At 43.3% G+C, this 13,697-nt stretch overlaps 1 protein-coding gene across 7 annotated transcripts in view; it reads left to right on the forward strand.

Moving 5' to 3' along the window:
• ATG10 (autophagy related 10) overlaps positions 1-5,572 on the forward strand; it is a 113,527-nt gene extending 107,955 nt beyond the window's left edge. For all 7 annotated transcript variants that reach the window (XM_065046452.1, XM_065046451.1, XM_065046453.1 and 4 more), the window contains 3 exons: positions 1,877-1,974; positions 2,244-2,363; positions 2,758-5,572. In XM_065046452.1, the coding sequence (XP_064902524.1) occupies positions 1,877-1,974; positions 2,244-2,363; positions 2,758-2,770 (231 nt within the window). In that variant the 3' untranslated portion in view covers positions 2,771-5,572. The remainder of the gene's footprint in view (positions 1-1,876; positions 1,975-2,243; positions 2,364-2,757) is intronic.
• Positions 5,573-13,697: the final 8,125 nt, after the last annotated feature.

The raw sequence follows: 13,697 nt of genomic DNA on the forward strand, positions 1-13,697 counted from the left end.
GATTTTTAATTCAAACTACCACTTTTTCTCAATGGAAAACAGCATAATCAGTTCACTTTCACCAGCAGCAGATGGTATTATAGCATTCTTGCGCAAGTCATCTGTTTACACTGCAATGTGAAACAAAGCTTTCTGAACATTGTTTTTTTAATGTTCTGAAGATTCTGAAAAAGTTGTCTTAGGCACAGAATGATTGATCATTGGGTGCATCTTCAGCATAAGAACCAAGATGTGCTTCAGCTGTAAGAGACCCTGTTTAATATTTAATAGTATAGAACAAGTTGTATTTGCTGAACGTGACAGGCCAGGATTTGTGGTTTTGTTTCTAGGCAAGGTGTTGGAGAAGGAGTTTTTACTGTGTAGCTGGAAGACTTTGTGAGCATTTCTCTTCAGCGCATGCAGTTTGGTACGTGCTAAGATAAGATGCCATCAAGAATTAGGGGAGTCTGGCTACAATTTTATCAGCTAGGACAAGGGAAATCTGTGTTGGAGCATAAATTTAATATTCTTTCTTCTTTACCATCAAGAAACAGAACTACCACAAGAAGCACACCTAAGGAAAAGGGTCTTTACTCAGGATAGGACACCCGTCGCGTTAATCCTCGTAGTCAGTCTCTGCCGTGGTTCTGGTGAGAAGCACAACGCAGTGGGGCAGGCTTAAAGAAAAGTGCGACTTAACAGAGTTCTGTGGTGAGGTTCGCTCTATTACTTACTGCATGGAGGAAATATGCCAAGCGGAATTAGGTAGGAGTTGTTTCAGAATTATTTCTGTGGGACAGGAGATGGGAAAGGTTAGAGGAGGCCATCCCATTGAGTCACGAGGTTCAGAGTGGACCACCTTGCTTTCTAAACTCCTTCTGGAGGAGGAGTCCAGGTGAGGCTGGACCCAAACTCAGCCCCAGACTTGAGCAGAGGTTCATATCTGAGAGACACAAAGGGTAGGGGAAAACAGGTAAGGGTAAAGAGGCTTATTTTGGTGCAGAAGTGGTAGCAGTGACCTCAGCAGCACCAGAGGAAAATCACTTCTCTTGGGCATGGTGTGTGAGACAGTCGGAAACGCTGCTCTTGTGGTATCACCTGTGTAGGAGCTGGTGAGATCACTGTTACGCCTTTGCACTGAGTGCAAGCTTGGTTAAGCCAGAACACGTATTCTGTTTCAGTACTGGCTGGAGAGTGAAAGCTTTGTGGAGTGTTGGGTCGAGTTTTCAGTGGCAGCGTGAAGGTGTGGAGGATCAGACAGAGTCCTGTCACATCGTAGGGAGTGTGTCCGACTGCAAGCTTAACTGTCACTAAATGGTTTCCTTTTTTTTCCTTCTCAGGACAGTTTTGACTGGGCTTCTTGAACAACCCTTTTAGGACATTTTTCTCTAGAACAGCCTAAAATGAGGATATGCCACCTAGTGGAAGTTCAAGCTGCCTTGGATGCTTTTCCTTCTTACTTCCCTCCAGATTAAACTGTGTTGACTTCCCAGCACCAGGCTGAGAACATGCAAGGATCTTAAAGAGCTTTGCCATGGAGCAGATTTGTTTTATGTATTACATTTGATCAAATACTTGTTTACACAGTAGCTTTGCCTACTTGCATTCAGGTAATGCTGACACAGTAACTTGAGTTACTTTTGAAAAACATTACATTTTATTAACTAAAAGGGTGGCATAGCCTGGTTGGTGATCCTATTTCCCTTTTAAGATAGGAGAATATGGTCTCAGATATTAATTTGTCAGTGACTGTTGGTAGAAGAGCAATGTGGGTTAGATTCTGAAATGAGGGAAGTTGCATCAAGGATTGATGTCCCCTGCTTTGCCTTTTCCAAATGCAAATGGTGTCTTTTTTGTTTTCTTCTTGCATGATAAAACAACTGATATTCCCTCTTAGGAGCATCCCTTGCTTGGGCAGCCATTTTTCGTTCTGCACCCTTGCCGGACTAATGAATTCATGTCTTCTGTACTGACCGGGACACGGAAACAGAACAGGTGAGAAGCAGCGCTGTGCCTTGCCAGGCTTCATGCAGTGCAGGTGAAGTGCGTCAACCAGGGAGTGGGAATGGTCAAATCAGCTTCCTTGGTCCAAACAGAATAAGATTCTGGGTTGTCACCTAAGGGCTGAAAGTTAAAATACATTTGAAATAGATAAAGTGAAAGAATAGCCCCATGCGAAGTTATTTTCTGACTGACAAGTTTGTTTGCGATTCAGAAAAGGTTGGGATAATACGTTTATGGTGCCTTTTCTTTTTTTGCCCTAGACACATGAATTACATTATATTGTGGCTCAGTACTGTAGGCCCAGTTGTGGGTCTAAATCTGCCCCTGAGTTATGCAAAACTAGCACCTGAGCAGAATACAAGTGCTGACTCTGTTGAAAGGTAAGAGAAAATGAACTCACCTTTTTTCTTTCCCATCCTCCTATGAAATTAAAAAGATCAAATAGATAACCGACAAAAACATTATCTTCTCCTTTGGAGCTCTTGCTTCAGTCGTTTAGGACTCAATTTTCAATATTTTGCTTACATGGCTGCCTTATTGTCTTACCTAATTTGCAATGAACATTTGCACTGAGAGGGATGTGCTTGACACGTTGCTGACACCTACATGGCTGTCAGAAGGTTCCCTGATGTCCTGGGGTCTTTCTCAAGTGCGTAAAAGCATTTTATGGTGGTCCCTCCAGCATGTGGTTGGCAATGTGATCTAGCATAACTCTGCTGCAATTATTTTAATTTCATATTTTCTTTTTTTTTTTTTTCTGCTTGATGTCTCCAGACCTCTGAGCTGAAGGATGGATGATAGTTAGCTGTAGTAAAACTACTGCACACTTTCCTAGGGATGAAATCAAACAAAGGAGTCCTCCCTGACTGGTAAGCAATGCCCTGTGGAACAGTGGCTGCTCACAGCTCTTTCTCTGGCAAGAACTTGCCTGGTTACAGTGGAAGAACTAAGAGCCAACTGCAGTTGTGACAACAGCTCTCAGGCACCATCGAGACCTGAATTCCCTTGCGATTGCACCAACACCCCACCGTCACTTCACTCCTACCTCTGTTTCACTGCGGTTATGGCCTTAGTAACACAGCACACGGATGCACAAGCCCGTGGTTCCATGAGTCAAGATGCTGAGTTTGGATCTACCGAATTTATCTGCTAAAAATCATGTATCTAGAAAATCCACACCATCTGTGAGGATATGTACAGCAAAACGCTTGCAGGATGTGGTTTAAGCTTGTGGCCATCAGTGTGCGGGTTGAGACTGCTTCGCCTCGGGGCCACCTTCTCCACCATAGCCTGGTGCATGGACCATCCTCGTGTTCCCCACCAAACACAGGATATCCTGATCTGAGGGCTGAATAATACTTTGCTGAGGGTATTTTGTGTATGTCATGCTCCAGGGTACAGACAAGATCAGGATTGTAGGCAGAGTACTTGCAGTACTTGATTAAGGAGGATGGAGCCAGGCTCTTCTCCGTGACAGCCAATAATAGGACAAGGAGTAATGGGTGCGAACTGGAACACAAGAGGTTCCACTTAAATTTGAGCAGAAACAACTTCTCAGTGAGGGTGCCAGAGCCTGGCCCAGGCTGCCCAGGGAGGTTGTGGAGTCTCCTTCTCTGCAGACATTCAAATCCCCCTGGACACCTTCCTGTGTAACCTCATCTGGGTGTTCCTGCTCCATGGGGGGATTGCAGTGGATGAGCTTTCCAGGTCCCTCCCAATCCCTGACATTCTGGGATTCTGGGAGTCTAAACCTAAGCATGTACAGTTCTGGAGTTCAAGGTGCCTCATGCTATCGTATGAGAACATCTGGCTTTTCTGTGCTTCACTGCCTCCAGAGGAAGCTTTGCCATACCCTGTGGGAGTTACTGTTGTAGTCAGTTAGTATTTCATGTTGTACTGGTAGTTGTTCACAGGTTTGGTCCCTATCCCGCAGTCTTTACGCAAACCTCCCCTGACAGCTGTTGAGTTTTGGGCAAGTAGGAATTGCGTAGTGGTGCAGTCATCAGTGAAAAACAGATGAGGAGTAACTTCCATACAAGGCAGCTTGGATTCTTTCCTAGTCACGTTTTATTTGTAGTGTAACCAGACCACAAGTTCTGAGCAGCTGAGATGGAATTACAGGTTTTACTTTATGTGTTCAGCAGTATGTCACTTGCATCCTGAGCCCAACCTGTGCCACATCAGCCGTGGAAATGTGAAATGCATTGCGTTTCAGATATTTTGATTGGTTACATATTTTTAACTTAGACCATACGTATGTTATGGGTGGATTTAAATACAGTGCAATCTTTAAAATTCCATTGGTGCAGAATTCTTTTGCCAGACATTTTGAATTAATGAAAGCACATAATTTATCCCATAACAACCTGAAAAGCCATTTTTCTATGTAAAATTTATAAAACATGGCTTCCTGTTCATGTACAATGACAGTAGCTACATTGTATGGATAAAATTATCAAGCATACGTTACCAAAAGTGTTAACTTTTGGTAACGTATGCTTGATAATTTTATCCATAGTTCAATTCAAGGAAGACTTACACAGGAGGAAAGCCAACCAAACAAAAAGATAACAGCATGTTTAAGAGTTGGTAAATGTTCATCCGTACTCTGATTTTCATTATTTATACCCTGGAACAGAGGGTTCCTGAGCTGCTGTATCAGCTTCTCCTGCACCTGTGCATCATCTTGGCTCACACTGTGCTGGCTCGCCCTTGGGACCTTTACTCCCAGTCTAACTTAGAACTGGCCTTGGGCAGCTTTGTTTAAACCAAGGTCTGAATTAGCTTCTGCTGAACTTGGGATTGGGGAGGTACAAAGGATTGATGGAGTTGTTCCCTGTAAACCATCAGTGCTGACGGCTGCGTTGGTATATCTGAGATCAGCTATGCTCGTTGTCCCAAAGCATCACAGATCTTACCTGGTACTGCACTGAGGGTTAAATACACAGAAGAAATTCCACTTTTAAGTAACAGAAGTAATAAAATGCAATGCTGAACACAGAATGCCTTCGGAATACCTTACAGGTGAAACGCTGGGTTGAGTCTTCTCATATACTGAACAAGAGCTGTTCCTTGATAAAGGAGAAGAAAAGAGCCTGGAACAACTTTTGAGTATTTTTTCAAGGTTGTTAGACCTTGAGAAGTTTCAACTGCTAAGATGCTACTTTGCAAAATTTATAAGCATAGTTTTATAGGCATTTATTGGAGACCAGCTCTTTGTGTTTCTGTCTTGGAAGCAGAAACTGCGGTGCAACAGTATAATAGGATTTGGCTGGTTGGGTTTCTCTACTACAGGCAAGACTTCTTGTTGCAAGTGTGTGAAAATGTCATTGCTTTACTCAGAATGTCAGCGTCTCATCCATGTGACACTGTACATCAGGCCCTGTAACTTACAGCTTGTAATTACAGACGAAAGAAAACAAATATGAAATAGGTCTGGAACAATATACTCCACTCACTTTCTCTGCTCCATCAGCCTTCCACTGCACTTTAATCTTCTCTTTTTATTTTTCTTTTTTTTAACCAAGATGTACAAGAAAAGTGGAATTTGTATGTAAACAAGAAATAAATATTTTTCTTTTACGTGGAAGAATTCTCACCACCCATGTCTTTTTACTTTAATTTATCATTTATAAATAAACTCGGGTATTATTTGGACAGGCCATTGCACGTCGTACTGAACTTAAGATTTCTTCTGTCAGAGACAACCCCAGGCACTTGTTGAATGGATGGCTCAGACGGTGGATGCTGCTCTGTCACGCTCTTAGCTCCTCCATGTCCTCTCCCAGCCATCGCTTTGCCTCCTGGATATCTTGTATCAGCACATTCACATGGCTGGACACTCCAGTTGTTCCCAGGTTCTGAAGCTGTCTCTGTCTTGCTTCCTTCCTGCTGATAATTCCCCTCTCGATTCCTCTTCAGTGCCTTGACCCCATTCCTGTGGTTACTTGGACACAACGATAGTAGCGAGGAGTGTGAAGTGGATAAGCAGACCGGCAGTTGCCGTGCCCGGCTACAGTTCTGAACCGTTCAACACCATAAAGAACAAACTAACAGAGTGGTGTCAGCATCAGAGTCGTAGAATGTTTGGTTGGAAGAGGTCCTCAGGATCATCGAGTCCAACCATAACCAAACTGTGGCACTAACCCATGTCCCTAAGAACCTCGTCTAAATGCATTTTAAACCCCTCCAGGGATGGCGACTCCACCACTGCCCTGGGCAACCTGTTCCAATGCCTGACAACCCTTTCCAGGAAGAATTTTTTCCTAATATCCAATCTGAACCTCCCCTGGTGCAACTTGAGGCCACTTTCTCTTGTCCTATCACTTGCTGCTTGGGAGAAGAGACCAACCCTTCCATGCCTTTTAGGCAGTTGCAGACAGCGATAAGGTCTCCCCTCAGCTCCTTTTCTCCAGGCTGAGCAGCCCCAGTTCCTTTGGTGTCGATGTTCCCCTGAAATTTGTCCAGAATAGCTCTAGACAAAAATTCAGCTCAGTTCGTACAAATACTCTAAGCTTACACTGAGGAACAAATACAGGATAACATAAATATTTGGGATCAAGGGGAGATATAATCCTGTTTAGATATCTGCTTTCTAATGGCTTAAGTGGGAGATAGGTGTCTGATTTCCTGTTTACGTCTGTGCCTTAGTGACTTATAGGATGTTTTATACTGACTGATGATGTACAATCATCCTATTTTACTTTAAAAAATTAAGTTAATACCAGCACTATTTTGTCATTTTATTTAGTGAATGTATTGAAGATTCTTACGTCAGAACTCGAGTTTTGGCTACATACATTATCTGAAATCTTGTAGCCTACCAAAAATAAATTTTCCCGTTCCAGACAGTTTTGTAATTTTTCTCAATTGTTCATCCTTGTTAATCTGGGAAGACATATTGAGGACCATTGCTTCTGGGGACTTCTTTTTGAAAAGGAGAACTGAGTCATACCTGCCCTTGTTTACAAGAATCAGCAAGAAGAATGAATTTTTTGTGTTCAACTAAGCCAAAAATATGCTTTTCTTTGGAATGCAATTGCTACCTACATAATCCCACATTTGTGTCAGCATGATCAGGTTAGAATTTCACCCCCATCTGGTCTGCCAGAAGGTTTGTAGTTGGTTGCTTTTGTTACTAAAAGAAACATTTCCTTTGGTCAAATTGCATGTTTGTTTTCACAACAGTAAATATTGAGGTAGTTAATTAGAGCTGAATATAGCAAAGTAATCAATATCGATTCTTGTTGCAACTGCATGAATTGCAGCAAAACTTTTTCAATAACTTTTTTTTCCTGCCTATTTGCTATGATTACAGCTTAATGAGTTTGTTCAGACATCTATATTTATATTGCATAGTGTTTCATTTCCAGTGCAAAGGACAAACAATTGCTCTCTCCTCTGAACTGTGAAGTTACAACTCTTTGCTCAAAAATAGCCTCTTCTAGGGAACAGTGTATGTATGAATCTGTGCGTATTTTTATTAATACTTTTAGAAGTGGTTCAGACATTTTCGATAATTTCTTAGCAATATATTCTAGAATAAAAACAAAACAAAACAAAACGCATATCTGAAGTTCATAGCTGCAAAACTGCCATGTCGAAGAGCTTTAGTTCCTAAATGTAAAAAGCCAGGTGCATACTGACGAGTGCTGGGAGGGTGGCCCCAAAGAGATTAACCGTGAACTGAGTGCTCCGGAAGAGTTAGGAAGGTGTGACACCTGTTATGTCCTGGATTTCGTGGAAGTCTTGAAAAACGGGCACCACAAGGAAGCTTTCACTTCTCCACTTGAGAGCTTGTTGTAGCTGTCACCCGCTGAAGATGGATTTCGACTTAAGGCAAGAGAGGGGTTTACTGCTGTGTTCGAGCAGAGAATGGTTTTACAGAGCCTTGCCCTGAACAGCTTTTTCCTCGAGAAAACAACACGTTTTCCTGTAGTATCACTTCTCGGTAGCGTTGTTAACACAACGCGCTGGCAGGGGTGCCGCTGCCCGAGGAGATGGGGCCGTGTCCTCGTGCACTGCTGGGTCTGGCAGCAGAGGACAGGTGGAGTCGGGTGCTGTTCAGGTGCTTCCTTTCCCCACCATTTTTGCTGCCCAGGATTAGGCTATAGATAAAGAAGAATTCCAGTAAGGTTATTTTGACCAGCAGTCATCTGCATCACCAGAAACAAACCCCAATGTGTGTTCTTCTGGAATACATCACCTTAAAATGCAGAAGTGCACCTGGGGAAGAACAACCCCAGGTTCCAGTATAGGTTGGGGAACGACCTGTTGTAGAGCAGTGTAGGGGAAAGGGACCTGGGGGTCCCGAGGGACTGCAGGATGACCATGAGCCAGCACTGTGCCCTTGTGGCCAGGAAGGCCAATGGTACCTGGGGTGGATTAGAAGGGGGGTGGTCAGTAGGTCAGAGAGGTTCTCCTGCCGCTCTACTCTGCCCTGGCGGGGCCACATCTGGAATATTGTGTCCAGTTGTGGCCCCTCAGTTCCAGCAGGACAGGGAACTGCTGGAGAGAGTCCAGCACAGGTCAACAAAGATGCTGAAGGGAGTGGAGCATCTCCCGTGTGAGGAAAGGCTGAGGGAGCTGGGGCTCTGGAGCTGGTGAAGAGGAGACTGAGGGCTGACCTTCTTAATGTTTATAAATTATATAAAGGGTGAGTGTCAGGAGGATGGAGCCAGGCTCTTCTGGGTGACAACCAGTGATAGGACAAGGGGCAATGGGTTCAAACCGGAACACAAGAGGTTCCGCTTAAATATGAGAAGAAACTTCTTCCCAGTGAGGGTGGCAGAGCCTGGCCCAGGCTGCCCAGGGAGGTTGTGGAGTCTCCTTCTCTGCAGACATTCCAACCCGCCTGGACACCTTCGTGTGTAACCTCATCTGGGTGTTCCTGCTCCATGGGGGGATTGGACTGGATGAGCTTTCGAGGTCCCTTCCATTCCCTGACATTCTGGGATTCTGTGAAGTGGGTCTTAATGATTTTTGTTTCTGCTGAGCAAGCACCACAGTTGTCACCACTCCACTTCCGGGGCAGATAGAGCCTGCAGCAGGGGAGGGAGAACATGGGCTGAGCACAGGTGGAAAAGGATTTGGCAGACTGTGGAAATGAACTAATCCTTCTTTCCTTTGCACTTGATCCAAATCAAAATCCTGAGCGGAATTTTGGTGGATTCCAGCCAGGCCTTGCTCTGCCAAGCATTGATTGCTTCTGCAGGTTTGTGAAGTTCATTCTCCTGCATCCAGCAGTCAGGAATTGTTAGCTTCATATGATTAGCTAAGATTTTTAGCATTTACACTTTGCTAATGAACTAGAAACATGAACTTCTGTATCTATTGCACGACATTCACCTCTTCTCTGATCTCTGTGGATTCCCATCCATTATGGAAGGTTTGGCTTATATAACACAAAGCTTCAATGCTTCTTTATTAGGCTTAAAACCCCTCATCACCCTCTGGTGATGAGGTTTGGTTGGCTTATCTGCCTTTGACTTCTTTCAACCACCACACGAGTTATTCCTGGGCGCTGACAGAATCCACAGACACTTGCTGGAATAGTCACAGTGCCCAAGTGTTTACTCGATGTTACATGCTAAACGTGCTTGTAAAACAAATAATAAAATGCAACTCAAAATGTGCAACTAGCTGTAATAACATTGTGCTTTTTTTGTTCTGCTTCCAGTTCTGTGCGTTTTCCTACTCCTGGTAACTACTATTATCCCTTCGCCTTAGTAGCAGTCTCACTTCTGCTATATTGCAAGAAGTTTAAAACAAACAAATAAACAAAACAAGCCCCTGATTCAACCCAGACTGTAAAATGTACATGTGCTTGATGGAGTAATAAGCATCCCGTGTTCTTCTGTTCCATGTTTTGATCTAACAAGGTTTCAGGTTAATTTGCTCCATAAACTCTTATGGTCCTATGTAACATCTATCCACCATGTAGGTACACAAAGGCAACAAGGCAGTGTCCCATTTTTCTAACAAGAAATCACCAAATCAGTTAAAATTTAAATTTCTGATTTTTAAGATTTCCTTTGTTAAAGTCCATGTAAACCACTTTTTGGCTTACATCTTTTGGCTTTTCCTCTCGTTGTGCTGATAGCAACATCTAGTGGCAATATTACCTCATGACAACGCCCTACTTCTGGAAACTGGCCGAGCTCCATTTACCTCTGGATAAATCTCGACTGACAGTTTGCTGTAATAAGAAGAACAAAGCTGCTGATTTTCTTTGTTGCTGTATCTCCTGTAGAAATTGCGCTGGAATTCTAACATCAGCAGCTGTGTAGGATAACATTGGCATACGTAAGACCATGATTTCTAGATTAAATGAGCTGACTGGGATCTGTCTCTTCCACCAGGAATGACCATCAGGTCTGCAAGCTCTGAGTCACGGTTCGGTGTCCAGTTTTGCTTCTCCAGGGGCTTCCACTGTAATCAAGGATCACCTGAAAAAAAATGGTGATGTTCTAGCTGTTGTGTATGTAATTGTGGAGCTGATTCCTCTCACACGTCTACAAGCAGTTGGTTTAATGCATATTATCAGTAAATACAGCTGTCCTGATGTCAACCAGTGCTTTGAAACCCGGCTGTCTGCTCATGCTGTTCTGCTCCTAGATGAAAGCTGGATTTTGGAGACTGTAGCAGAACATACATGCATCTCTAGCGTGTACCTCCAATAACTATGCACATATTACAAGTTTCACAGCAGCATTGGACAGCCACGGCAGATGTGATGAGGACCTACCTGAGATTTCTGGGCATACGATAGCGTGGTTGAAGTTTCTGTGCATAAATAGTGTCTTAAATTCAGTGAAACTATAAGAAATACTGGGCAGGTGTAGAAGATCCTCAGAGTGCACCCGTGTAACGTTTAGGGTGAAAAGAGAACACATCCAGAATACACATATGGTTGCACAAAAGAGAAAAAAATCACAAGTTAACCCTCCGCTATGCAAGAAAACAGGAGGGTTACGAGACCAGGAAGTGTAAAAATGTCTGTATGGGGTACGCTGGGGGATTGTGGGGACAGCTCGTGGCATGGTCCACCCAGGATCTTCACTTGTGCTCCCACCTGCTCGTTGACAAGGGCAGTGCAGGTCCTGGCCATTTGCTGTGTCCAAGGCTGGTCAAGGAGTTGAAGCTTTGCTCTGAAAGTGTTAAAGGTAATTAAGCCAATCCTAATTTTAAAATCCCAGAGAGCAGCTTTTCTGGAGTTCCCTGATAAAGTGGAAAGGGGCTGCAGCAAAAGCTGGTTTATTTATGACGGGGCTACTGCATTTACAAGGACGAGGGAAAGCGAAATTCATCACTGCTTCTGCGCCCCAACGAGGATTTGAAACCAAATCTCACAGATTCCCAAATGACTAAACTGTAGCATACACAGTAGTAGAGATTCTCAGCCTGTTCTCTAAATTTTACTCTATTTTCCTATAAATTAATGAAGACTAGTTGAAGCAGAGCTTTTGGGTGAACACACATATTGTGATGACAATGAGGGAATTGTTTACATTCTAACTTCAGCCAAATAAATACTTTGAAGGTTATATTGCACAAAGTAGCTCTATCATGAAACAAAGAACCAAGTGCTCTGCTCTAGGCTTTATGCAAAATGTGTTTTGAGAAGCCAAATTCTAGATAAAATATATGACTCTGAGTATCGAGAGTCCAGAAGAACTCACAGTGGTTTAAAGGCTGATTGATACACAGGGACATGTTGGCTTCTTGGTTGATGTTCTTTTCTGTAATTCTGTATTAGTGCTGGCATCTGTATTTTAAAGTGATGTTGGAAAACTGGACAATACAGAGAGAAAAGTGATTTGAAGATAGATATGAACTGATGAAATACTTCAGTTTTTCAAATAGCCTGATTGTGGTGCAGACATCTTTGAAAAGTTGAAAATCAAACTGGAAGGGTTTTTTTTTAATCTAGTGAAGAAAGCCAAAAAGCCCTATGCAACGACACTTTCAAGTCAGTAATACAGCAGTTAAATGAAAACAGCTGGGATGCAATGAAAGAAACACGTGTCTTCAGATCCGGCAGAGGTGCCCAAGTCCAACTAGTTAATTTGCGCTCAACATGAAAGCTGTTGGTTGAAGTTCTACAGGTTGAGCAGGACAGAGGTGAGATTCGATAAATGGTTTAATAATTGCTTTCAGGACCTAAACCTGATGAATTGCAAGGTGCCATTGCCTGTCTTCACACCAGGAACTACCACTGCTGCCATCATTTGAAGACCACGAGTAAATACTATTTTCTACATTTACAGTGCTCATTTTCTATTTGAGGAAGGCTGTTTTCCAAAATACACGTTAAAACTCATGCAGTTTGTCCTCCCAACTTGTTTGAGGGGATGTTTTGATTTCTGATTAATTTAATAGTCACAGAGAAACATTAGGGTGTTTTTTTTAGCCAGGGCTAGCAGTAAGAAATTTTAGTTCCTATGGGAAGTTTTATGACTGACATGATGACTGAAGATGGTAAAATTCCAGCTACACTAGACAACAGCCTGTTTCTTCTGAATAAGATTGAGTCTGTATTTAGGTTCTCAATTGTGCAGTATTTATTACAATTAATAAAAACATCTCTCAAACAGCACCTGTGCTCAGCCACTGAGTAGACAGATAAGCAAAAACATGGGAGTAATACAGAATACTTCAGGCTTTACGAAAACACCCAGCAAACCAACCACCTTTACATAGTTACGTGATAGTTTGACTCTTGGCTGAACAAAAAGTACAGTCATCCTGTGCTCCTGAAAAGCATTTGATCTTTCTTTGTACAGTACCGTGGTGTTTTATAGAACTGGAATTGCCTCTCTTTAAAAAATGAAATACTAACAACTGGCAAAAGGTCACAGTAGATATAACAGAGATCCAATCCCGCTGCCAGACAAATCTTTTCATCCCAACAGTTATTTGCCCTCTGTAAGCGCTGTACTAACGTCTAGTAAGAAACATCCACTGCAGACCTTCACTGACAGAGCAAAACGGGGGAACTAACTTCACTGTGAGATGTGGCTGTGGACCTGGCGCTCCCCCAACCCCCTCCTCTAAAAAGCCATCCCTAGTGACAGCCAGGCTGACACCAGAGCAGTGGTTGTCCCACTTTAACTCAGTGCACACGTGTGAGCTGTGCTGGACCACACGTGCCATGGTGACACAGGGCTCTTCCGTAAGTCAGAGCCCAAATTAACCCAGGTCTAGCGTCATACCTGTGCCCAAGCTTCAAGATCTTTACAGTTCTGTGAAACTGGCAGTGTAGCAGTCCAGAAATTGTTTCATGAGGCCGTTTTCATGACAGCTTCTGGGAAGAATGGTTTATGAGGGCACAAAGGCCTCAGAAGGATCTCCAACCCATCCTGATGGCAGGCTGGTTGCTGCTCGTTACGAACCTGAAGCAGCCTTTGTGAAGGCACTGGGAATCAGGGATGGTCCAGAGAGCACTGAAACACCCTTTAATTCTATGAAATAAACATCTGATGTTCCCAGCAGATGGCCAATTTGTTCTACACGACACACATTTAGAAACACTACTGCTTCTCAAGCTCACCTGCTGGTTCTAACGATGCTCTGGCTCTTCTGTCCTTCAACAGCAAAGCATTTCTTGCAGAACGAAACGTGAGCTGCCAACAAAGCCCACGTACCGCCCCTGTGGCATCTCACGTGCGGACACACATTACAAAGTCTTAAGTTTTAAATAACAAGCACAAAAG

The sequence above is a fragment of the Columba livia genome, chromosome Z (genome assembly GCF_036013475.1).
Source record: "Columba livia isolate bColLiv1 breed racing homer chromosome Z, bColLiv1.pat.W.v2, whole genome shotgun sequence".
Classification (NCBI taxonomy): Eukaryota; Metazoa; Chordata; class Aves; order Columbiformes; family Columbidae; genus Columba; species Columba livia.